The 27,676-nt window shown below is 40.1% G+C and overlaps 1 protein-coding gene across 1 annotated transcript in view; it reads left to right on the top strand.

The window, feature by feature from the left end:
- The first annotated feature begins 5,573 nt into the window (after window positions 1–5,573).
- The window catches only part of oxr1a (oxidation resistance 1a), a 180,444-nt gene continuing 158,341 nt past the window's right edge, over window positions 5,574–27,676 (top strand). Inside the window, exons 1-2 of the mRNA XM_085422592.1 lie at window positions 5,574–5,709; window positions 26,378–26,463. Coding sequence (XP_085278718.1) covers window positions 26,447–26,463 — 17 coding nt within the window. The 5' untranslated portion in view covers window positions 5,574–5,709; window positions 26,378–26,446. The remainder of the gene's footprint in view (window positions 5,710–26,377; window positions 26,464–27,676) is intronic.

Consider the following 27,676-nt stretch of genomic DNA (forward strand, 5'->3'; position numbering starts at 1 on the left):
CACAAACCCTCCCTGTATTGGCTCACACACTCACACACACACAGGAGAGTTAACATTAATAGCCCCATAATCACCATGCAATAAGACCTAAAAACGAAATCTTCATCTTGCAATGAAAAATGGCCTCAACGCAAACTGAAGGTCAATGACTGAACATATGGAAAACTTGATATATCCCAAATAGATGAAGATAATTAGAAACTAGGGGACTTTGATTGCCATCCCCTCGCTGCTCTTAGAACAGCTAATCAAGCCCTCATCATGCATAATAACGCGCTGATGGTTTGCAGGACAGCTGCTTCCATGACAAGTGATTCATGCAAATAGACGCTTTTAATGCAGGCTCTACATGTGTGCCAGTTTGCGTCATTCTGAGACTGTCACATCCATACTGATGATATTCAGTACTATAATGCACTATAGCACACACCGTGAACTGGGCCTGCAGTCTGGCAGTGCTCCATGTGAGTAATCGCCTTGCACAGACACCAGAGAGAAAAATAATAAAGCTTTATGGTTTCAGGAAAGGATTCAAGCGTTAGGCAGTCCGTGACATCACAGAATCGTCCACAGAGAGGGAACATTAAGTTCTGAGTGTTGAGTGTTTCCCTTTTATTCCCCACAAATAGAATACAGTCAGACATCCCACCCCCAACCCCCACTCCCAAACCAGTTTTGTCATTAAACAGTACCTAGACAAAGGCAATCCTCAACAACAAACCCTGTTTAGATAGCAGGTGACTGGAGCCATGTAGGGAATTCATTGCGGTAATTAAAAAGTCTGGCTGGACTGAAATGATGAATGTCAGGTATTGACACACTGTCAGGCAGGCTGCGCGTGTGTTTGTGTGCTGATTTTGTTCCAGTGTAGCCGGGGCTGATTAAAGCTAATGACGCAGGGCCTTCTCAGCATCTTGCTTCTGTTCCAGCCTCGCATAATTAGGACTGAGAGAATAATGGTCTAATCACACAACTCTAGCTTCTCAACTACAGCTTTCCTCTGCAGCTTGTACAGCAGTCACCTGGCCCTTGGCTTCATCTGTGGTCCATCAAAACACCCGAGCCTGCATCCGCTGGGAAATCAAAGATAGCTCCTTCCATCAAAGATTTAGACTTGATAACAGGATTCATCCAGTAATATAAAAAAAAATTTCTGATGATGTATGATGGCCTTGACTGCCAGACTGACTAAAGGCCAGTATTTGTTGTTTGTTTCTGTGGATTACTGTTGGAGGGTCACATGACCGATTGCTGACAAAGCTCAGATTTTAGAAGTGATTGAACTCTGACATCATCAGATATGACCCAGAAGTCTTTCAAATTTTGAGATGCATAATCTATAGTGTCTCTTTTTGTTGTAACATTCATGATTAAAATAAAAAAATGAAAAATCATCCAAGAATATCCTTCAAGATCCTAACATAACAAACTTTATTATTAAAATAATTTTTGCTGTCACTCTTATCCCTAACGTACATAATATTCATATAGTTGTTATGATCTATCCATCCATACAAACACTTCTGAACTGATTTAGAGCCAACACCTGACATTGGGGTGAAAAGGTACAATTAGTACGAGCCAAATAAGCATGTTGGATTAACATGTAGTGTCTGTGTCCTTTAGCACAAACACAGTAAAAGAAGACTTTTGTGTACAATTTGTTCATTTTTTGTACAATTTGTTATTCTAATTTAACATTGCTCACAAACTAAATCTGCCCTCGAGCTAAATATAACATCTTCATGCTCCCAGTGAGCACAGATGAAAGGCCAGTCCTTCACTGCCAGGTCACCTCAACACCATCTTTTGCATCTGTGGCATTTCTGGAGGCAGGGCCCATTTTTAAGGTGTTGCTGCTTTCCCCAACCCATCTCTGACATTCAGCACAGTCTCACACAATCCCTTTCATCTGTAGTTAGAGGGTACCTTTCCAGCAACACAAACTGTATAAGGTGGGACAGCCACTGAAAACAGAGAACAGACCATCTGAGTGCAAATAATAACCTATTATTTTGACATTTCTGGCATTTTTCTGCTCCCATTCCTGCTGCCCACTTTCAGCATTTGTTTTCAGGCAATACTATCTACTTTTGCTCTGTGCTACAGAGTTTCTACATGTATATGCAATGGAAGTGTAATGGAGATAGCATGGCAGGGGCACCAAAATCTATTTCCTGTTTGTCCTATCTGTTTTGTCACATAGCACAAGTTAACTGAATAACGTTCCTCACTGGCTATTGGTATCACCAAAGGTCATCAAAAAATTCTGAAGAGGCATACATATCTCACAATATGTTAGCTTTCCACTGTTAAAGGCATCTGACTGTATGGTGTGATGCTCCACTACAGCCAGAACCTCATACAGGAAACAGCTTGCTTGTATGTCATGTGAAATGGCAGCGTTGCTCAGTAGCTCTGTCTGTGAGCATATGTACTTTGAAAAACAAAAAATGTGCCAACGACTTTTTGTGGAGACGAAACATCAGAGGTTCTTTAGGGGGTGGGGGTAGTTATGGTTTCCTTTAGGTGTTCACTGTGACTGAGCAAACTGTCTTTAGTAAGTGTTTCAGCTGATCTCGTGTTCACAAGCCAAATCTGACTCTGCTAGCTGCTAGCAACTGTAGCTGTCCAATGTAATAGAGTATAAAGGCTAATCTTTCTCTCTGAAATATGATAATAAGAAAAAAAGTAGCATAAAGTGAAAACACTTAAAGTAAATACTTTGCTGAAATATGTTAATGATAGCGTTTCACTTGTCAATGATTAGTACGCTGGTGTTAGCATTTACCTTAAGCAGCCTCAAGAGTTGAAAGCATGATTGAAAGTCTTTTAGACTTGTTGAATTAGGTAATGAGTGAAATGCAAATCTCTGTATAGCCAAGGAGAATACATTATGCAGGATGGTACAACATAGTAAATGTTTCAGTAGTGCCAAGAAAAACTACTAATTTTTCAGGTTTCTCCTGCAAATAAAAACTAATTTGCTAAATGTAAATTGCAATGCAGCTTCACTAAACAATCAATACCAAAGTAGCAGCACTTGATATGATTTCAAAATATGATGTTGCATATTATTGCCTCTAGTAATGCTTATGTGAATGTGCATTCAGATGCTTTCCACTTTTTATTAACTATATCAGTATATAATATATATAACTAGTATATATAACTATAGGTTCCACCCATGGAGCATGAGATCATGTTGAATTTTTTTTTTAAACTATTTTACATTTTATCTAAGATTGTATGCAATATCTCCTAGGCAATTTACTCAGACTTACACGGATGAGAAATTCATGTTTACTGCTACCCAGTAAGTCTCAAAGCAAATTAATTTGTGCGCCACCATTTACATTTTTATGATTGGTGTGAGAAAAGACACACACACAACCCTAAATGTTATTGCTGCAATAAAGTGCCTCTTTAACTAATTTCTGATTAATGGATTGTTGTTCCATTTGGTGCCCATTGTGTAAGCTCATGTAATTTCTAATTTTTTAGTGCGTCCCTTTTGTGTTCTGTAAATGATCCAGAGTGAAAAGCAGCCTATACACAAGCCTTTCCTTCAACTAAACAAGCTGTTTCTCAGGAAATGTACTGTCTCCTTTATTTATTTATGAGTGAGCTCTGGGGTGTTCAGGAGGGTAGGCATCACAGGCATCTGTCATCAGCGCTCAGTCTTCAAACTCCACGTGGTGCTCATCGATTTTAGCCTCTCGCTGCTGAAGAGCTCTATCAATCAATACAGTAACAAGTCTTCATTTATACTTGAGAAATGCTGTTTCCAGCGCAGCGGGCATGAACTCCTGGTGTTGTCAATGTAGCCATAAATTTTCAATTCTGAATTTAAAATTTTGGCTTTGGGCCTTATCTCTCTAACATGGCTGTACCTCATCTGGTCATGGCACAACGAAACATAAGTGTGTGAAGGCTCATCTGCCTTCACACACACATGAACTTCAGTGACATCCCAATGTGTTTAATATGTCGGCGCACCCTTTGCAGCCATAACAGCTTCCAGTCTCCCGGGAAGGCTTTCCACAAGGTTTAAGAGTGTGTCAAATTGAATTTCTGACCATTGTGAGGTCAGACACTGATGTCGGATGAGAACGCCTGGCTCATCTCTGCTGTAATTCATCCCAAAGGTATTCTTTTGGAGTTGAGGTCAGGACTCTGTGCAGGCCAATCAAGTTCTTCCACACCAAACTTGATCATCTATGTCTTTATGTACCTTGATTTGTGCCTGGTGTGCAATCATGTTGGAACAAGAGGGGCCAACCCCAAATTATTCTCACAAAGTTAGTAGCATGAAATTGTCCAGAAACGGGCCACGCACCTCACCATCTGCTGACTCTACTCTGTGATTTGTGGCTAACTTGCTGTCGTTCCTTGTCGCTTCCACTTTGTTATAATACAGTTAACAGTTGACTGTTGAATACCCAGTAGCTAGGAAATCTCACGACTATACTTCTTTCACAAAGTTTGTAGAATTCAATGATTTAGATGTGTGACTGAATACTTTTGGTGTATAATAATAAACCTGAAACCACTTTGTTGTCTACAATTGCTATATTGTATTTTGCCTCTTCTAATACAATCAATCAAGCCTTTTATTTGTCACATGCAAAGTTTACGCCTGCAGTGAAATTTGTGTATCGAAGGAGCTCCTTTTGGTGTGCAGTATTTTACTCTTGAGACTGATATTGTTTAAGCATTTAGGAATAAATTAGGTAAGTCATCACCTCTTGTGCATTCAATAATAACCTAATATATACACTACTATACACAGCAGTTAACTTTAACCTATCGGTGAACTGTGATTAATACACATGTTATTTATTTTGATGAAATTCGTAAATGTACTTAATTGTTAGTCTGTTCACACAGCTAAAAATAATTAAGAACATTCTAAAGCACCGCTCTGCCTATATTATAGAAGTTCTAGTACTTTCAAGCATTTCTTTCCTCCCCTTTGTTTTTACTTTTTTTGTACCCTTTGTCTCACTTTTTACCGTTCCACCAGTGTACCTCTTGCTTCAAGCTTATCTGCCAGGTTTAGTTAATACTTTCTTTACAAGTTAAGATTCTGAAACACCTTCTCAGTTTATGCATGTTCATACATTTCAACAAAAATTACTACTAGTGGTTATGCCACACTTTTTATGGCATACTGCCGTACCTTATGACATTTTGCTTTTTTTATTTTTACTCAAGTACATAAAGTTTTATTTATATCTCTAATGTTTATTTTGTATTTAAAAGTAAATGTGATAAATGACTTCTTTTTTTGACAGCCATGTGATCATTAGCTGGAGCCCGAACAAACCCTAATAGTTCCACAGTCTTAAACCCGTTTAAGCTTAGTGGGTCTGTTTTTGCTCACTAGAATCGTGTATTTCTTCCTTATCTGCAGCCACTGTGTCATTTTTATTCCTGCAGTGTATCTGAGGATGACAGCTCTCCCCCTTCCCCTCCCCTCTCCGCTTTCTCCGCTCTGCCGGGACGCTTGCCCGGTTTGGTTTGGTCCGCTCCTCCCCTCTCCTATGTCTCACCGATGGTAGTTTCTATTGGGAGAAGGTCAAATGACTCCGCATGTCTGCCTCTGTGTACATTCCTGCCGTGGCGCACGCCTGAAGAAGAAATACTTTCATCGCGAGTGTGTTTGCGAGCATCCGAAAGGCGGCATCGCGCAATGTCCCTCTAAAAGTAAGTACCGATGCGCAGCGACATGTTTGTTCTCTGTCAAACGGATAGCCCGGCTTCTTCTTTCTTTTCTTTTTTCTTTTTCACATGTGGTCGGATAAGTCGTTTCCTTATAAAGCTTTAATGTTTGCAAAGTGTAGTGTTTCTGTGCGGATGCTACAGCTCAGGAACCCAGATGGTTTAAAAATAGTTCCTTGGGGATGCTTGGAGTCTTGTGATGCTTTCAGCGGTGCAGGTGAAATTCAGGTGAAGGGAGGCTCTTATTCCCACTAAACAAATAACCTGAGCTGCTTGTTCTTCATGCGCCTCAGCGGTACTTACATTCAGATCAGTTTTACCTTTGGCGCTCCTGCTGCATTTTCGCTATCCTGGAGTACATTATAGGAGCTTAATGAACGAATACAGCTCTGAGCAGCAGTAATAAGCCACATTTAGTTCTAAATAATGCAGAGGTAAAGGGAAGGTAAACAGTAATCAAAAGAAAATGGGAATTCAGACTATTCATCAGCACGAAAGTGTATTGAACCATGTTTACGTTATTTACTCAACAGTACATGTTATCTGAGGTCTGTGCTAATGTGGGAGCATGGAAAGTTCACTCCTCAGCAACTAGAAAGCTCTTAGGAAGGTAGACTTAATGAAGTGAGTCATCTAAGTGTGGCCACAACTCCCCTCCTCATCTTCCCCTGCAGAGTAGTATGTAGCTAACTAAGCCTATTACACCATTGCATAATGCAATAAGGTATTCCCATAAGGTGCAGAATGAGCTGCCTCTGGGAGTCAAGTGGTGGAAGCCTGTGTATTGTCCTTTTAATCACTTATTATACATGCTGGTAAAACATATAAGGGAAAGGTAGTCACGAACACAGAGCTAACTAAAGGGAGATGGATCACTGTCCACAGACACGGTGGCTTCACTGATGTGAAAGGTAGCTTGGTCAAGGGCAGCGAGATGTTCAAGGTCAAATCAGAGTGAAAACAGGGAGAGGAGCTGTCAAGTAAAGTGTCTGATTTTTGTGATGAATGCTCATCTTGTTTCACTTGCTCAGATGATCCTTCATGCTGCTCAGGCAAACCGTTTTCTAACAATGCTGCCATCAATCCATGTAAAAAAGAATTCTTTAAAAAGAGCTACAAAAAGCATTTTCTAAAGAATTGTCTTTCAAAGGTTGGGAGAAGTTAAAAAAGAATACCAGTGTGTTTCCTGTACGCTAATGCAAAAATCTCTTAATTGCATGTTTTGTTAATATCCAGTAAAATATAAGAAAACACAGTTTGGTAATGTGGCATTTTGCTTAAAAAGTAACTTGGATTATGTAATTTTTCATTACTATGGACATTTATAAATAAAAAATAGTTTAGGCATAAATCAAACCATGTATATACTCGTAAACTACAACTATATTTAGACTGTGTGTTAACTTTCCTGTGTATATAATATGCTCAAAAACAATGATATTTGAAAAGCCATGATGGGTTTTTTTAATATAGAGTTGTTTTTTTTCCCCATGTCATAGACTAAATAATGAATTGTTTAGAAAAAATATTGGTCAGTTGAGCGTTGTGTTGTAGTAACTGAGTGTTTAGCTCTGCTACCAACATTTTAGAAATGTCAAGACTAGGGCTTGCAAAAACCTGGTACTGAGATAGGCCAACAATCAACAGTAAAAACAACTATCGGATTAGGTACTACTTTGCAACATTTTCAGTGCCAGCAGTGCTGTCTTTGCCTCATCCAGCTGACACACAGCTTCACACAGCACTGCTGCAGACAGGCAGACACACCGCCCTCCCTTTAGTGGCAGCATGAACTGTAGTCTGTGTTCACAACCACTGAACAACATTTTATGACGGTTTTCAAGCTCCCCTTTCAACAACATTGCAGTATTAAACAATTAACATACATATTAACCTGTTCAACTATTAGAATCTGCCACGTTCTTTACCATAGAACTGTTACTACAGTAGAAAAAATAGTAGTGACACACACACAGACACATGCGCACACACCTTCAGTCATGACTCTTATGATGAAATCATGCACGGTCCTGCTGGCTTTGATTAATCCTTCACCCTGCAAACATCAGTGAGTTCTTGCCGTTACCAATTGATTACTGCATCGAGATTCTCGTTGATAAAACTGAACTGTATTCACTTAGTGGAAATGATTTCATACATGCTGTTTTAAAAAGAAACAAATTCAATTAGTTGGCTCCTAATAAAAATATATCCTTATCTGTATTTCAAGTGCATCAAACTGCGCTTTTATGCTTTCTGATCTTTTATTTATTTTTTTCTCTGCGCTGATAAGCTGAAGCTCTGAGGGACGAGGCTTGATGTCTATCAAGATAGCCACGAAAAAATTCGGTATCTCTCAACTGTGTGAGGCTCAACAACAACTGCAGCCTCCTCTATCTCCTCTATCTCTGCACGCTCATCAATGCACACAGCTCTCAGGTAGACTGAGAACTTCTGCACTACCCTTAGAATACAGGCAAAAAGTAAATTGCTAACATGAGATCAGACAGTGTTTCTTGAAAGCACTCTTTGGGAAGACTTATGTAAAGTGCTGCTAGTAGACTTTTAAATAAGCCCTTATATGTAGCACAGACTGCTTTTACCCTGAGGGGCATGCTGTGATGTAAAGGTCAAGGTGTAGGCGATAACCCTGTGAGGCTTCGTGCACATATAAGTGGTTCCACTGGGATTCTGTGGTTTCTAAGCACTGTAGTTCAATGTAAAGTTCCTTAATATCCCTGATTTATCATCATATAGACCCTTTTGCTGCCTACGTCATCAAAAGCATGCGTGTGCATTTTGGCAGCGGAGGTAAAGCGTCATCCCATTAATTCAGATAAGGATGACGAGACAACACAGTTGTAAAGCTTGATTTAAAAGTGTTATCATCATAAAAATGTTGGGTTGTTGCGTGTTTGGCTGTCAAAATCACTCCTCTATAAACAGCGGGTTGAAGTTGTACAGAATTACGACGGGATCCCAGCCGTTTCTGAGAAATCTGAGGCGTCTGTGGTAGCAAGCCATTAAACGTGTTGACGAAAGCTGGACTGAGGACACAATCAGAAATGCTCGCATTTGTAGCGCCAATTTACATCAGGTAAGTTATTTATCTACTCTGGTTACACTATAATTCCTGCTTTATATGAATAATAATATCTAAAGTAAGCTGCATTAGCAGGTTTGCTATTTGGCTATTAATCAGTGTAGTGTGACTGTCTGGATCAATATCCTGGTAAGGATATATATTTTTTAGAATCAACCAATTTGTTGTGAGCTTGTGCCTGCATATCCTAACTTTTCACATTTCTGTATTAAAGATGAAGAGGATATCCCAGTCCCAAGGAGAGAATATGATGATCTAAACCTGAGATACACTCAGCTTCAGAATGACTGTGTGAACCTGCAGCAGGAGAAAAACTTCAAGCTGAAAATGCAAAGCTTAGAGAGGAGCTGAAAAACTCTGCGTTTTCTTATGCCACTATTAAATGCAAAATGGGGCAAATGCTTTCTTTCACAGGACTTACCTCCTTTATCTTTGAATATAACAGACAAAATCACAGACAGTGTAGAAATAATTTGCCAAAATATCATTCTGCAGGATCATCTTACTGGCTTTTGCTAATGAAATTAAGAGTGGGCCTTAAATAACACTGATTTAGCCTACAGATTTAAGGTATTAAAACCCACCATATCAAATGTATTGTTGCATTCACTATAATGTTGTCCTGCTGTTTCCTTCATGGTTTCACCCTAAAGAACAGATGGGACATTTAACTTGGTTTTGTTGTACTGCATTATATCCATAATTAATTTTCCTTTTTTTATCCGTTGTGGTCACATGGTGAAATTTAGTACGTGTGATCCGATGGGTGTGCCAGTGGTGTTATCTGGACGCATTCTAGTGTTTCAAATTGATGATGCTGCATTTAAGTTTGTGAAATGTTTCTTCACTTTTCACCTTTATTTCCTGTGGTGAGAGTTCCCTGAGTGAGTGTTAAATAAAGCAGTCAAGGGCTCCAGCAAGCCTGGTTGTTCCTCTGTATCAGTGTCCAGTGATGTTGTTTCTGTGTCACTGTTCCCTAGACTTGTCAGCACTGCAGCATCTAGGTCCACAACCTTTATTTCCCGGATGTCATCATCGGTCAACTCTGGGTAATAAGAATACATAATTATTATTATGCCGAGTATTTAAAGAAATATATAAAATATATTTTATGAAGCTTGATCATTTTTGTTCAGAACTCATGAAGCAGAGTATTAAAACATAAACGGTACACAACACTGAGTAGCCAATCTAAGGAATCCAAGTTACGAAATAAATAATGTGAAGCTCAAACAAAGAAAAAAAATACTGAAATGACTGAGTGTCTACAGGTCTTTATGATTTTTTTTTTTTTTTAAATCATAAAATAAATTGCCGTTGGGGAAAGTCTTTATTCTTCAAGCTCGGGTCCGCTACCAGAGGCCTGGGAACTCGAGGGTCCTGCGCAGTATCTTAGCTGTTCCTAGGACTGCGCTCTTCTGGACAGACATCTCGGATGTTGTTTCTGGAATCTGCTGGAGCCACTCACCTAGCTTGGGGGTCGCTGCACTTAGTGCTCCGATTACCACTGGGACCACTGTTACCTTCACCCTCCACATCTTCCCGAGTTCTTCTCTCAGCTCTTGGCATTTCTTGAGCTTCTCATGTTCCTTCTTCCAGATGTTGCTGTCACTCGGTATAGCTACATCTATCGCTCTATCACTGTCTGTATCTGGAAGTCCCACAGGATCTTAGCTTGGTCATTCTCCACCACCCTAGGGGGCCTCTCCCATTTTGACCTCGGGACTTCCAGGCCTTATTGGCACAGATGTTCCTGTACACTATGCCGACCACTTGGTTATGCCATTCCATGTATGCCCTGCCTGCTAGCATCTTGCACCATGCTGTTATATGCTGGATTGTCTCAGAGGCATCTTTACACAGCCTGCACCTGAGGTCTTTCCTGGTGTGATAGACCCCAGAACTATTGCTCTTGTGCTGAGAGCTTGTTCCTGTGCTGCCACAAGGAAGTCAGTTGCCGGTCATCAAAGTTAACCTGTTTAGATAGTTTGCATGATCTTTTGTGGATAATCCCTTTGTCTAGATTGACAGACTCTTAAATCTCCTTTCCCAAAATGTGTGCACATCCTTACCTGTGTTATTACTGTTTACAAATTGTTAAAGGATCTATGGTGCTTATGAGGATACATGCAGCTGCATACAACCATATAAGCCACTTAACCAAAATGCAGTTTGACAGGCATAATATAGTATCTTTTGCAGCGACAGCAACAAGTATAACAATGAGTGTCTACAGCCATCTGTAAAACATGGTGAAGACTCTGTTATGGTTTGGGTTGCATTTCAGACAGTGGTGTTAGGGATCTTAGCAACAGCTCCACTTTTCAACATGACAGTGATCCCATACTGCTAATGTCCAAAAAGCATGCCTGGATAGAAAAACACACAGTGGAAAACGATGTGTCATGGATTGGTCTCCCAGATTCAGGACCTCAGCATTATTGAAGGAGTACAGGATCACCTTGATAGCATATGGAAGAAAGAAGAGTTTTGAATGTCCTTCAAGAAGCCTGGATAATTATTCCTATTTGAGGTATGCCAAAATACACAAGAAGTGGACTGAAAACCAGTGGCAACATATCTACTACAGTGAGTGTCTACAGCCATCTGTAAACACAGTGGAGGCTTTGTTAAGGAACAAAAATCATTCAAGAAGCCTGTAGAACAATTCATGTAGACTACTTCATGAAGAAATTACAGAAAGCTGTCTAAAACAGTTCAGGCTGTGTTGAAGAAACAGGTGGCCATACCAAGTATTGACTTTCAAGCCCAAAACTCTGTTTTTGCCTTATTTACTGTATTTCTGTGCATATTTCAATAAATAGCTGCACTTATTTCCCATTTCCCCAGCAAAATATAAAGAATTAAGAAGTACCTAAAGACTTCTGCACAGTACTTTGCAGTGTTCTTTACTTTATTAAGCTTTTCCTTATTCTCTATCACACACACACACTTAGTGTTTGCATGGTGGACAGAGCATGCAATCTAACAATGCAAATATGGAGGTGGACGTACAATAACAGCATCATAGATTATAATAGGCCCCTTTTGTAACTCAAACAAGCAGAACGTTAGCTATGAAGCACTAATTATGATGCATGATTATTTACTCAATTTTTTGTGTGTAATCTGTTTTTTGGAAATTATTGGATTGGTTGTCACAGGAATAAAGCAGGTTTATTTAATATGGGCGGGATTAAATGACCAATGATGTTGCATCAATGTGGGTAGAACCAGTTGTGATCAGTGCAAGTGAATGTTATGCAGTTGGGATCCTGTGGCGTAGCCTTACTCATTATTCCAGGGGGCTGCCAGTGCTCCATTCTTTAAAAAAAAAAAAAAAAAAAAAAAAAAGGAATAATTGGTTTGTGTTTATTACCGTGTTGAAATTTCTCTGTAGTCTACTCAAGTGTCCTGCTTATAAATGCAATATTAAAAAGAAGAATAAACAAGCTTTAAACAAAGTAATTCTGCTGGTCCTACAAGACAGAAGAGCCCCTTTAACCCTTCAAAATCAGCCAGTTCATATTTTAGTGCATATAACTTCATCAGTTATCACAGTTGTGTTTTATAGTGCAAACTTCAAACTATATACCAGTTTTTAATCCTTACGATTCAGTTCTTTAGATTTTATTGACAGTTTGATGCGCATAAGTCCTACAAAACAAAAATAGATTGAAGCCAACAAAATAACCAAGCTTATGTTTTCTATGTTACATCTCACTGTAAATAACACAGAAGCTTTTTCTATATTTTATGACATGGCATAATACATACAAAAACAAAAATGTTCTGAATCACGTTAGTTTTATATTAGTGTTATATTTTTGAACATGTCAATAGGTGTTTGATATTCAGGTATTTGTTTTAATGAGATGTTGCAAAGCACCATTTGCTAGCAGTGGTTGGTGCTGTCCCAAAGTGGGGGGTAGGCCCAGGCTTAGGGTTAGCACATATGATGACTTTGACCTCAGAGGGTTAAATAATATTTTACTTGTGCTTCCCTGGTCTATGGTGATCTGCTGTTTGCTTGAAATATTAAAGAATTTATCATTAATACAGTTGACCTTTTCAGTATGGACAGTTTTCCTTTGTCAAAGACCACAGGAGCATGCACTTATTCATGATGAAGCAACAAATCTGACTGCTTTCTTTGAAGATCTGAACAAATACAATTATCCTAACTAAGATCACCCAATCCTGGATCACCAAGTGATTCTTGGATCAGAAGTTTTATGACAGACATATTAGCTAAATGTGGATATATTTAACAAGGAATTACATTTTTGCCTGCTTACTTTTTTTGGCTGCTTTTTTTTTTAAAATTTATTTTGCAAGCACTCACATTGTCTACTGTGTTTTCAGTTTTTTGGGTGTTCTGTACCAGCAGTCTGCATTAGAAGAATAGGGAAGTGTGGTTTTGGAGAGCATAAACAGAGGGATACAGACAGGGTAAGGAAGGAGATGGTCCTCAGTCCACAACAAGACAATTAGATAATGACAAGGCAGTGACACAGATGATTTGTTGCCTTGTGTTGTAATGTGATTCCAGGAGTCTAGCTGAAAATTCATTTTAAGCTTTCACAAAATACATTCTTCCATTATGGAGCTTGGTGGGTTTAAATAATTTAAAACATTGTTTTCGAAAACAAACAGGAATCTCCTGAACAGGACGGCGCTTTCATGGCACTTTGATGCTTTATATGCACTTTGCTAGAAATAACTTCTCTTTACATCTAGACGTGGTTTATGTTATCTGTAATGAGTTTACTGTGTATCTAAAAGAAAACTGTGATTAGTCAGCCACACTGCAGGCCATAAAGTGGCCCCCCTCTAGTCCTCCCTCATTTTGGTATAAATACCCCGAAGGCTGATTTGTTTTTCTCACCACTCTCTGTGCGATTCTTATGTCTGGCTCACTGTCTAATGATGATAATCTTAAAAAAAAACAAAAAAAAAAACCATAAGAAGAAAAAACATTAAAAAAAAAAAAAACAAATTAAAAAAAAAGACAGGTGAACATTTGGGAGGGCATGAAGAGGAAGCAAAGGGTGTAGCGTACACAAGGGGGGTGTTTGGTTGGGTTCCATAATATAATGGCGTTACGTACATACAGTAAACAGCTCCATGGGACTGGTTGGAGGATTAAAGAGGATTTTCCACGCTAAGCTACAGGAACTCAGCCCTGTGACCCCCTCATGTTTCCTCCTCCCTTTAGAAGAGCAGCAAACCAGCCTCCTCTCTCCTTTCAGGCTGCTTGGCCCGTGTTGCATCCACCCTGTGACCCACATTGGCGATTATATGGATAGGATAAAGAAGAGGGTGGCACCACCCTTTAGGATATTTTATAGTGCGTTTCCATCAAAGTGATTTGACAGCTATGAATCCTTTGCTCTGTCATTTTTTTTACCCAGTTTGACATTTTCTGATAAATCTGCAAATCTTACTTTAATGACAACGCTGATGATAGTAATAGCTGTCCAGGTAAATTAAGGGCACGTTCTGAGCGCCTTTCCCGTACCCGTGAATGGAGTGATAATGTGACAGCCAGATGACATACATCACCAAACGGGCCCCACATAACTTGATGGGAGGAAGACAATGCTGTCAGCAAACTAAAATCTGGTTAAGTTGAGTGAACATTGCCTTTGGTTCCACTTTGGGACACTGCTGGAAAGCTAATTGAATCAAAGCAAAGGGGATGGGGTCACTTTTGACTGACACTCTATGGGCATTTGTCTCCGTCAGCCTAACATCATGCAGGGAGGTGACTCAGCAGGGAGCCGTCCCCGACCCAAATGCATGCATGCCCTTAACTCGAACTGACAGTGTTCTAGGATCCTGTACATACCTTGCCACAAGCAAGACTGCTGGAAAGCTGAGGTTTTCTCTTTTTATTTATACTTTTTATTTTAATTGTCGTCATCATGTGAAGCCCCTCCCCCCTACCCACACACAAAAAGCAGAACTAGATCAACCCAGGAAAGCAGAGGTTCATTTTGTGTAAATGCTGAACTCAGAAGAGATTCTGAGTTGTTTTCTCAGAGGCCTGTGGAGTGCCCAAATTCAAGGATGTTATGAGGAACGTCCCCCTGGCTTGAGGAATGACTTTGCTGCTTGGTTCAAATGACAATATTTGTTACTATTTCTGTAAATCAAACTTTTCAGTGACCATTTAAGTCTTTATGAGAGGTAAAAATGGTTAGGTTGATTCAAGCATATGATTGGGGGGCTACAACCAACCAATGAGGCCAACTATATTACAGTCTTGACCAATTTGTCAGTTCCAATTTGCTGCTAAGATTTTGTCTTTTTTCTGTTTCTTTGCAGCTCCTGTGCAAGTTTTTTCTTTTTAGCATAATATAATACCAAAACAAATAAAATGAAAAAATACTATTTTAGAAATGGTGAAGAGCTCCAACACTGTTTGCAGTACTTGCCACTTAGCCGACTATGATTCAACTGAGCAAACTAGTACGAGGTCAAGCAGTGTTTTCACAGTAAATTGCAAAGTAGTTTGTGAAATTTACTGGAAGTAAATGAACCATAACCCCATCAGCTTCTTGATATCACTCAACAATATACGTTATCTCTCTATATATGTGGGCACGTGTGTATTAGCCCCACATGAGGCCAAAATGATTCTCTCGATTATTGTCGTGATTATTCATTGATTTAAGTGACATAAATGTAATGTAAATATAACACTGCTTTCACATCCTTTCGATCCATTTATTGTACTTCAGCGATGCATGTGAGAGATGTGAGATTCCTGTCTGTTTTCTCTGTGATATTTTGTATACGCTGCAGGTTTTTCCACTTTGGAAAAATTATTTTATATCATGTATTTTGCTCAGTAAGTTGACTATTTCCCTTTTTATCTCACATCTTTTGACATCTTTGGGCGAAAGGAATGCTACTCTAATTGTGATCATTGGGCTGGATGGATATGTGGACGCATTGAGCTGATGTTCGATGATTGATGTAGCAGCCATTATTCTTCTTGGCCTTCATGCTTGAATGGTGCTGCAATGTGATGTTTCCAGGTGGTTGTATAAGTTAGTTGTGTTGCTTTGGATATGATTTGTTCTTGGTTAACTTCATCATCAAACCTCAAGTATTTCTAAATAGTGCATGATGATGTGAGGACGGATGAAGGACAGTTATTGAATCAGGCAGTGCAGAGGATTAATACGGAGGAAGTGAGGGCACTGTGAAGAGGGTTGAAAGGAGGTTAGTTCAGATGACATACTTATGGAGGTATGGAGATATATAGGAGGAAGGGCAGTGGAATTTATGATCTGTAGTGAGAGTAGATAGCAGGTGGAAGAGAGCTTGGAGAGGTCAAGGTATGCCCTGGAGAGAAGAGGAGTGAAAGTAAGTAGAAGCAAGACTAAATAAATTTTTTGTGAGTGAGAGGAGATGGATGGGAAGGTGACTATGCAAGGAGCAAAGGTAGTGAAGGTAAAATGAGTTAAAAATACCAGGGATCAACTGTCAAAAGTAATGGATGGTGCACAAGAGGTGAATGGAAGATGTTGGAGTGGCCGAAGAAGAGTGCCAAGAGTGAAAGGGAAGGTTTACAAGATGGTAGTGAGACCTGCTGTAATGTATGGTTTGGAGACAGTAGCACTGACAAGAAGACGGGAGGCCAAGCTGGAGGTGTAGATCTGAAGATGTGAAGACTTTCATTGGGAGTGACCAGAATGACCAAGATTAGAAATGAGTACTTGTCTCCCGGCCCTGCTTAATAGCCCGATAAAAGTGAAGAATACACTATATGGCAGAAATCCTGTGGTTCAAAATTCAATTAAGGTTTGGAACCAACTATTGGACACAGTAAAGGCTCCTAAAATGTATTTGGATGCTCCGCTATGTAACAACCATGCCTTCAGGCCTGGGCTGGAGGACAGCACGTTTGTGTCATGGCAGGGAAGAGGGATTTGTTCTCTCAAAGATATTTACATTAATGGATATTTTCCATCTTTTCAACAACTGAGGGTGAAATTTAATCTTCCTAATTCACATTTTTTCAGATTTTTACAGTTAAGACATTTCATCAAAGCATCTGTTCCACGATACGGTCTGATTCCTCGAAGCCCAGTGCTTGACAGCTTCATGTCGGTTGAGCCCTATACTAGAGGTGCTGTGTCCCGCTTTTAGAGGGCCTTACTGGATATGTGCAGTCCTTCCTCTGATACTTTTAGGGAGCAGTGGCAGGAAGAACTGGGGGTGGATGTTCCTGATGATCTTTGGCAAGAGTGCATTAAGAATGTATATTGTAGTTCTGTAAATGCTAGACACTGTTTGATCCAATTTAAGGTTGTGCATAGGTTGCACTTCTCTCCCACTAAACTGGAAAAGATATATAAGAACGTCTCAGCCCTCTGTGTTAAGTGTTCAAGTGGTCGAGGAACTTTATCTCACCTTTTCTTTCAATGCCAAAGGCTGCGGCCTTTTTGGAATCATCTGTTTGATTTTTTGTCCAAAGCCATTGGCAGGGTGGTCCCATGTACCCCCTTTGCAGCGTTGTTCGGGGTGTGTGAACTGGGATGGGCAAGGGACAAGACGGAGATGCAGGTTGTGTCAATGACCACACTTGTGGCTAGAAAGCTGATACTTTTCTGCTGGAAGTCTGATAAACCCCCTACCTTCGAAATGTGGTTGAGAGCATTTGGAAATGTACTCCATCTGGAAAAAATCAGGTTTACCCTGTCTAACCGAGAGAGTGTGTTTGATAAGATTTGGCAACCGGTCGTTAGCCTGATGGACAACCTTAATTGAAGTATACTCTGTCTTGACATTTATGTATGATGTATCACCACCTTGTTGACTTGCCGTTCACCTTCTATTGTGTTCTTTTTGAAGGTGATTGTTGTATGCTACTCAATTATAAAATCAATAAAAATATATTAAAAAAAAAAGAAATGAGTACCTTCAGAGGGACTGCTCAGGTTGAGTGTTTTGGAGATGAAGTTAGAGTGACATGATTTGGATATGTGCTGGAGGAGGAATGGTAGATATACTGGACAAAAGATGTTGAGGATGGAGCTGAGGCAGGAGGAAAAGAGGAAGACCAAAGACGAGGTTCGCGGATGTAGCGAAGGGGGACATGCAGAAGGAGAGCTGTGCCTAGAGCTGGGCGATATATCGAGTTTTTAAAACATATCGATATATTTTTATACGAGATATAAGATGTGACAATATCCTTTATATCGATATAGTCTATGTTACGTTATAATTATAGTTGTGGAGCCGCAAGTTTGCCTCTCTTTCGTCCACTTTTGTCTCTACGCAACGTTACTCCGCCTCGCCTTCACTGAAGACAACTCCCCCTCCTACCCCATCGCTTCAAGTGCAGGCAGCGACGAGATGGACACGGCAAATCTCCGTTAACGAGTTACTGCGCATCGCCCCATGCGTGGGGCTGGACGGCGTCAACGTGCTAACGAGCTAAACATGCTAACGAGCTAACCGCGCTAACCCTAAAATCCTTTCATTCTCTCAAAAGTTGATAGCGCGCCTTATGTATGAATTCTGGTTGTGCTTGATGGCCGCGAACCGATTTTATGTGGTACACGGCGCTCAGCAATCTGTCAAAAATGTTTGAGTACGACTTTGGTAAGCTACGGAGCTGCACCGCTTGATAGATTGTCGGCGCATTACGGCTACCGAGGAGCTTCGCGGAGTGATACGTACTGTGCATCAACGTAATATTACCGTATTGTGTGTGTATAAGGACCATAAATGGCACCTGTAAGAGACGTGGTTATGAAGTGGATTTCAAACTCCAGGCTGTCAGTCACACAGTAAAACTTGGGAACAGAGCAGCTGTGAAATCTGTCTGTCTTTGTTATTACGCTCAGCGTCTTTTAGTTTACATTTTGACTGCACAATTGTGAGCTCTTTGTTTAGCACAAAAACAACCTTGTTTTCTTTTATTTATGGAGCATTATTATTTAATGAATGCTCATAATTTAATTTTGAGTAATTTTTCATGTACATCTGTGCTGTATGTTAATAAAAGTGCCTGTGTGACATCTGGGACACAGCTTTGACTAAGAACTCTTTTTGTTCTTACTTTATGGCTTAAAAAAAAAAATCGAGATATATATCTTATATCGCCATCCAGCTAAAAAATATCGAGATATGAATTTTGGGTCATATCGCCCAGCCCTAGCTGTGCCAGACATTTGAATCTTGCTGTACATCTGTCTTTATCGTGGTGTTACTGGTCCGGGAAACTTCAAGCTATGTGGTGCAGGGAACACTTGTGATTGGTGTATGATCAGGGGGTGATTTAGGGAGAGCTTGATTTGCTTTTGCTTTGAGTTCTATTGGTGGAGCACACACTTTCGGTATTGCTCGAGTCAAGTCAAAATCTTAATCAAGATTAAAATTTGATTACTTGTGCAGCTCAAGTGTGTATATAGAAAAGAAAATATGATCAATATATCAGTATTTGGGGTTTTTACTCAATATTACTCACTCAAAAATCTCAATATTGGCAATATCTGCTATTTTAAATGAACAACTTTTACTGTGCTCCGCCTCTGAAATCTCGCTTCATGCGTAACACAGTTCTGATACTGGTATGAATCTAATCTGCTGTCCTTTGGCTATGAAACAAATTTCCAAAATTATCAATTTATTCCTTCTCTGAGTCTTCTTCTTCTGGCATAGCATACATGTACTTACCAAATAAGCATATATTTTGCTTTTGAGCCCAGTGGCAATTCAGAACTATCTTACTGTAATAAAACGTTAGTTTGCTCCTCCATGCAGTTTTTGTGACATCTCATGGCAGACAAAAGTCTAACGAAGAAAAAAAAAGAGCTTGCCCAGTGTGAACTTGTGTGTGAGAGAAGCAGTAATTTAGGAAACATTTATAACCTGCTATATTTCCCTGTAGCTGGATTTTCATAAGCATAGTTTAGCTTACAGAGCATTGAAATACTTATCCGTTATAATTCAGGCTACAATGAGACTCCCAGTGCTGTATTATAGGGTAGAATAAGTTAAATTAAACTAAAGAGCTCAAACGTATTAGCTGCAGGGAGCTTTTAAACATGTCAAAGCTATTAGCTTAATAATTATTTCTCTATAATATTTTCATCTTTTTGGTGTAAATCAATATGATTAATTAAGTGAAAGGCACTCAGAATCAGATACAATCAGTTGTCACTTTTAGCATCAATAATGGAGCTCTATTACATGAACATGAAACATAATGACTCCATTATCCCTCACGGCTGGCGAGTGGCTGGAAAAATTCTCGTGGAGATGTTTGGTTTGAAGGGGAAAAGCTCTCATGCAGGCAGATCCGGCGTAGCTCCAGCAATGACGCAGTCCTCAAACGTATGCCTGTGTTCCTCCGGGAGATGCAGATAAGACGCCATCGAGAAGATAACAGCCGTGCATTGCTACCATTAGCCCAACACAAATATGATAGTCAGAAATGACAGAGAGGGTGTTTATTCCTTGCCCAGTAATTGACTGAGCATTTCCATAATAGGATTGTGTTTCCTGCCAGGCTAATGTGACCCCTATTAGTTCAGGAAACGTACTGCAATCAGGCTCTGCGTGCGCTGCCAGACAGCCAAGAAAATGAACTGGGGAAAAAAGGAGAAATGAGGGACCAGAGGGTGAGAGAGATTTAAACAATGGAGAGATGTAGACAATGGGACAGCCAGAGGGACCAGAGAGGGGAGCAGAAGGGAAGATGAGTCATATCACTGCACCAAATCGGGCCTTGATTGAAATGCCACTGCAGCTACTGTACTTAGATTTTAATTTTGGTTGGCCTAAATTGGATTTTAACTCACCATATCATTAAGCTTACATTAGACATGCTGTTCATACACTTATGCCTTGTGTTTAAGTCAAATGTCCAAATCAGGAGTTGAAAAAGGACCAAAAACAAAATGAGCACATTATCTCCGATATGAATGGAGCAGAAGTGTTTGTTTCTGAGGTACTAGAAAAAGAACAGGGATGTGCAGTGCTTAAAATACCTGCTGTATTTATGTGGCAAGTGCTTGAGTTGTTTTCTTTCCTCTGTGCATCTTTGTAGCTGTTACTGATTTAGCTGCATGCTGGCCCAGCTAATCCTGCACCCTGATCGATCTTCTACTACTCTTGCTCGCACTCTGGATTTTATCCAGGAACCATGTTGGCTCGTGTCTTTATCTTTTCATCTCATCAGTCATTCGCAGAGCGAGTGTCACGGAGAGTTTGCATTAACAATAGAATGGATTTATACAGTGAGGCTGTGGCCTTGCTGGGAACCATTTGGCATGATGGCTGTCTAAACAATGTGCTGAAAAACGTGCTTAGCTCATCTTTGTTTTTTGTAAAGCGGCTGTGTCAGCCCCCAAGCTTAAAGCTTCCTGTGTTATGTCGAACACATCGCCACCGTGTCATTGATGGTTTACGGTCGGCGGCTTTCAGCAGAAGTGCAGGTCTGAGCAGTAGGGATACCCGCTCTCCTGCTGTCAGTCCGAGGGATTCGCCTCAATCCATTACATGCTTGGATGCTGATAGTGTTTGTCAGGATGCTCTGCATGGCCAGACAATTAAGCTGAAACACAAGGCTGACTTAATGAAGCTCGGCAGGAAAACATTTTCAAACACGGTTCTGGCCATAGAGATAGAAGGAGATGAGGTCCACTCATGCCAGGAGAAGCCACATGGCTCCATTCTTGCATTGTTGTGGTGTCTGTTCATGCACTGGTGGCAGAAAATATCCACACTAATAATCTTTAGTGAATTTAGCTTAATGTGGCTACAGGTTCTTATGGTGGCATTATCAACTTGAAGAAAAGCTAACCTAAGAGCATATATGTTCGTCTTGGATAACGATAGACTAAATATTATAATTAGCTAACGTGAGTAAAAGGTCTACGCCATGATCATCACTTACAGTGTGTTAGCTGAACATCACAGTCTTCCTTGTTGACTCATATTGGCCTATTAGAAAAGACAGCGTCAACTGTTTTGCTGTCTCATTCAATGTTGTGGCTTATGGCTTCACATTGGTATTATGTATCATGTTACTTATCAGTTTTCTTCTCTCATGCCTAAACTGACTTTTCTTCCTGTTAAAGGGAGTTTTTCCTTCCCACTATTGCCAAGTGTTTGCTAACAGGGGTTCCTCTGATTATTGGGGTTTTCTCTGTGTTATTGTAGGGCCGATACCTTACAATATCGCGTGCCTTGAAGTGATTGTTATTGTGATCTGACACTATAAAAATTGGAATTGAATTGAATGACGTCAAAGTGGCTACCTCCATCATTTATGTACTGTTTATGGGTGTGTCTGTACTTAATATTTCACAGGTCTTTACAAAAGAAAATTATAATTTCTATTATTATTAGTTTGCCTAATAAACTATTTTAAACTTACGTCTCATTTCAATGACTGGTGATTTCCTTATTTACATACCCCAAGACTAAGTAATGTTTATCTGCATTTCTTAATAAATCAACACCACATATTAAATTAATTTATTACAGTTATCTTTAAAGCTGTACTGAAACTGATTTGAAATTTGATGCTGTTGACTGATACAAAATCAAATCTGTTAATGATAACAGTAAGTCTTTGCATGGTTCAGTAAAAAGAACTCCTTCTCCTAGTGCACATTTGGTACTCTTACTGCTGGGACATAATTGTTAGCTCCCCTGGTGAAGAACAATTGTTGCCAGCCACCAGTTTGTGCCGGCCTTAGCTTGTGACAACAACAGGGTCTGCATCATCAGCATCAACATACAGGCTTTAGAAAATGTAAATACAAAAAAAGAGCTTCATTTAGATATTCAATATGTTCACAGCTCACAAAAAAGAAATGCTGGGTCCATTTTAATTCATCCTTATCTGAATTTCATACTGGCATCCTGTTTCTTTTCTTGTTATATAATATGTTGCTTTAAATAAAAGGACACTTATTAGTGTGGCTTTGAAGCTGGCCTCACACTTAGAAAAAAATCTAACATTTTCAGTTTTTGTCATTTTACTGTCGACCCTCGAAAGCTCAGCGGTTTGTTATTTTTCTGAGGGCAGCGCAGGGTTTGGTGAGGTGCTCTGTAATCATTTTAAGGCCCTGCGACACTGTGACGAATGCGAGGATGAGTCACATTTTAACAGCAATGGGGAAGGCAATTGCGGGACTCTTTGAAATTATCTGCCTGTATTCCCTGGGCTCTGAATTTTTTCTCTCAAATTAGATAAACAGTTCGCTTTAATGAAATGAAATATTTTAAAATAATTGCCTTTCACTGTGCATGTACCTGCAACCCTTTGTGGTAAGGTTTTTATTAGTGTCCACCTGCTGCGTTTATGGTATGAAATGTTTTGGAAGTACAGCTGGTAGAAAAAACACTGATGCATTGTCGTAGCATCAGTCACCACACAGTTTTGGCTTGAGCTATCTCAACCTTTTTACTCGTACCAATGTGAGACTGACATTTTGTCAGTTTAAAAGCATGCAGTCCAAAGTCGGGTTGTTTAGAAGAAACTATATGAAAGAAAGGAAGGGGGAAAAAAAGACGCTGGCTTTTTATTAGAAACTTTCTCTTTGTGTCTCCACAGCTGGGTAGGTGTGTCTGCCTCCGTTTGATTGGCAGCAGCAAGCAGGCTGAGTCCCAGCAGGGGAACAGAAGACAAAGTAAACGAAGTTGTTCTGCGAGTCATTGGTAGACGATGGGATTGAAGAGTAAGGACCACACCAGCATCTAAACAGGCTGAAGTGACATTTTCTGGTGTGTTTATATGCTGTTCAGTGAGCTGCAGCTGACAGACTAATTGGCTAGTTTGCCTCCAAACTGACATTAGCCGTGCTGTTTTCCTCAGCAGATTTTCTTTTCTTTTTGGTGGCTTATTCAGAAGGGCGTGGGCAGGACGAAATGTGTTCACGTTTACAAGTGAGCGTGTAATTCTAATATTTGGCTCTAATTGCAAACTCGTTTTCTCCTATTGCAGCGACACTGCGCAGAATGAGTAACAAAGTTAAATGTGCTAGCTTTCAAGTAGGTTGTCAAAGGTTGTCAAAGGATGATTTCAGCTTTTTTCACACTGGCATATTTCCCATTAACATACACTATACTGCCAAACGTCTTCACTTACCCATACAAATCCTTGAATCCAGGTTTTCCAATCACTTCCACGGTCACAGGTATTTAAAATCAACGACCTAGGCATGCAGACTGTTTCTACAAACATGTGAAAGAATGCGTTGTTCTCAGGAGCTCAGTGACTTCCAGCGTGATACTGTGATAGGATGCCACCTGTGCAACAAGTCCAGTTGTGAAATTTCCTCACTACTAAATATTCCACTGCCAGCTGTTAGTGGTATTATAACAAAGTGAAAGTGACTGGGAACAACGGCGTAAAGAGCTTCTTGGAATACGTTTTCACGGCTTAGCAGTTGCATTCAAGGCTGTTATAGCTGTAAAGGCTGGGCCGACATCACATTAAACCCTATACATGAAAAGTGGGGTGTCACTAAAAGTCATAAGGCAGTTAAGGCAGACAAGGAAAAGCTCCTCTTGTAACTCTGCTTTCACTGGGTAGCTTCAGCTGTGGCAAGTTGCCATCTTACATAGACCTCAGCCTAACCCAAATTTGTTTATGTGCTTTAGGCAGTGTGTAGGTTTCATCTGTATCCCTATTATAGCCAACACGGTGCCATTACCTGACATAATGTACTCAACATCATTTGCTGTTGTACTGGGCGTGCCCTTCACTTGCTCCAGTGGTCTAAACAATGGTTGTTGCTTGTTGCTGCTCAGAAAAAAAAATCACAGGTTTAATAGTGTAGTAGAAATCAGAACAAGATGAAACAGGAAGCAAAGCAGTCGTGGAGATTTTTCCAAAGCTTTGTCAAATATGTCTTATCTTTTTCAACTTAGCAGTGAACTCTGTCTATACTGTAATTCATACCTTTATGTATCACATCATGGAGAACTTGCAGCGTGCACCATATTACAAGAAGTGGGATGTGCACAACCATTAAAAACGACACTCAAGTGCTTCTTTCAGAAGCTGTGACGCTGTCATGTTTGGGACATGCAATAAGTGATAACTCCGTTTATACTGTGGTTCCAGCAGCAGGTTGAACTGAGTTCAGCAGGCTTTAACATGTCCACTTGGAATCTTTGGGATGGTTTCAGATCCTTAGCCTTTTTCATGTGAAGCTCTTGAGCCACTTTCTGATGCTGTGGAAGCCCGGTGACAGAATTTACCCTTATCTGAATTACTGTCTGTTTTGTTTGGCTTCTAACAGTGACACTAGTCTAATCCTTCATTTTCTTAATTGCATTATAGAAGTTTACATCGTTTGAAAATATTACACTGTCAGAGCAATTAACAGGACGCTGTCTCAAATAATGTTGTTGCAAGCTCGGTCTGCCAGACATGATAATAAGAATCACTTTTACTCGTGGCTTTGTGCCCATGCTCAGAGCGTCTACGAATCCTGGAAGGAACAAAGTTGGCCGCGGCGCAGCCTTAGATTAGTCACAGACCCGGGTACTTCCACTGTCTCCATGTCACCTGAATGAATTATCAGATGTTTCCAGTGTCACACTACTTTGTTAACCTTTCTGCCTGTTCGCTCAACACCCCGCTGCTCTTCGCCAACGTGTACGAGGGAGGAAACACCCTTCAGCTGTTATAAATGAGTCGAAGTGCATGTTCGCACATGCCCGCATGTCTGAGTGATAGAGGGGCGAGAGAGGCCAGATAGGACTGAGGTGGCCCCTTTAATCGCTTCCCTGCTCCTCCCTCCTTTTTTTGCTCATCTCCACTCGTCTCATTACAGACTGCAGAGGGTGAGAACTGAGGCCTGTATAGACCTTGGCATTAATTATTGAACCCTATCTTCATTTACATCCTCCACAGTTTCTGATAACCTTTACATAAAAGAGCAGAGGCTAACCTGTCAGATATTACCAGTGTGGTGGGTAGTAATGGCACGGTATATGAGAGACACAGAGAAACTCAGTTTGGAGATGCAATTACAAAATCTCTTACTTAATCACATGTAAAATGTTTGTCTATATAACCACACACGCACACATTTACTGTATATATATATATATATATATATATATGTCAAGAAAGATATACAGAGATAGATAATTATAGCCCCCCCCCCCCCCCCCCCCCCCCCCTTTAATTATACTTTAGTTGTTCCTTGTTGTTCCAGTTGAGCTTCAGTGCAAATTAATGCCGTTCTGCTTTAAATGGGTTTTGTTGTGGCGGGGTAAGGCGAATAATTATTAAAGCTGCCATTTGACTCCATGCATTGTCTTTGTCATGTTGGCCCAGTTCTGCTCTGCTTGTTCCCTCCTGCCATGCCCAGTCAATTTGAATCGCTCAGTCGGAGGCCAGCTGATGGAGGCCGCTGAGGTCAGCGTGGCCAAGGCTTTCAGACAACTTGGTGGGGGGGGCTCGACTGTGATGCTGAAAATCTCATCGTTATCTCCTTCTCTCCCCTGCCTCTGTCTTTTTGCTTTGTACTCATGTGTGTGTTTGTGTGCTTCCTGCAGGTTTCAAAGGGCAGCATCAAACCCTGACCTCCCAAAGCCTCTGAGCAGGAGAAAGAAGACTCTGCCAAGATGTTCAGCACCAAAAGGTCGGCACAATGTCACTTTTGATCAATTCTTATTTGGTCATAAAAAACCACACACACGCACACAGACACACGCACACACAGGGAAATCTCGGCATTTTAAAATGGTTTGTGCTGATAGTGGCTGACATTTCTGTTCCGCTATGATCCACATATGACTTTGACGCGAAGAAAGGTAATGGTTGATTTCAGGTCAAAAATCACCAAAAAAAAAAGATTCTTTTTTTTCTGTTGCAGTCTCTCATCTTGGATACAGTATCTGAGCTCATATTCATATAGTTTGTATTTCCACTTAACAAATCTATGCTAATAGTGTAAACAGCTTCAGCGGGAAATTTAGAAAGCCCAGTTTACAGTAGCCCTCGGTTGTGTGTACATTTTGTATTTTTAATGTGGCGTGTGGTAGTGTACGGTCTGCATAAATCATTTATCGCTCTGGCTTTTTCTTGATGTTGAATGGGAGGTAGAAGTGGTCACCTTGCTAAGCTATTATGTAAAATGGTTTAGGTGTCATGAAGCAGAATGTTTTTGGTTCTTTCTCTTAATGTTTCAATCCCGTGTGTTACGCTTCATAGCTCTGGGTTGGTTTACGTTTCTCTTGTGTTGGGTTGATTACTCACAGCAGCTCATTCAGTCTCCCCTCTGAAAGTGCTAATTAATTCCCTTTGAATAATTAATCCCAGGATTTCTAATAGTGCATTTTCAATCGATAAGGTTATAATGTGCAGGCTTGTTTTCAGAGCTTGCAGCTCAATAACCAAGGGAGGTCTTGTGGAGAAATGGCTGCCCCCATGAATGTATTTCTTCAACAGGAAGTGTATCAGTGTATGGCGAAATATCCATGTGGAAAGCCTTTTTCTAGAACAAAAGACAAAGAATTTAATGAGTGAGATGTTTTAAACACAGGACTATTTCATATCTGTCAAAGGATGTGGGGTCCTTTTGTTCCTAACACATTACACACTCCATATCAGTATAGATATCCAGCAGGATTCTTTTTTTTTTTATCCCATTAAGCTCTGATTTGTTTACAGTTTCCCTCTAAGTGTTCCTTTAATTTTTTTAAGCAGTGTATATAACAAGAGTCTTTTTTATCCCATCCATAGTAAAAAACAATATATCACGTAAAAATAAATAAACTGATACTGAATAAAAATAATCTGAAAAGAAAAAAAGGAAAACTGTTTAATAAAATTATCCAAGAGTGCTTCAGTTC

The sequence above is a fragment of the Rhamphochromis longiceps genome, linkage group LG11 (genome assembly GCF_057381845.1).
Source record: "Rhamphochromis longiceps isolate RC_006_pf linkage group LG11, R_longiceps_female_GT1.1, whole genome shotgun sequence".
NCBI lineage: Eukaryota > Metazoa > Chordata > Actinopteri > Cichliformes > Cichlidae > Rhamphochromis > Rhamphochromis longiceps.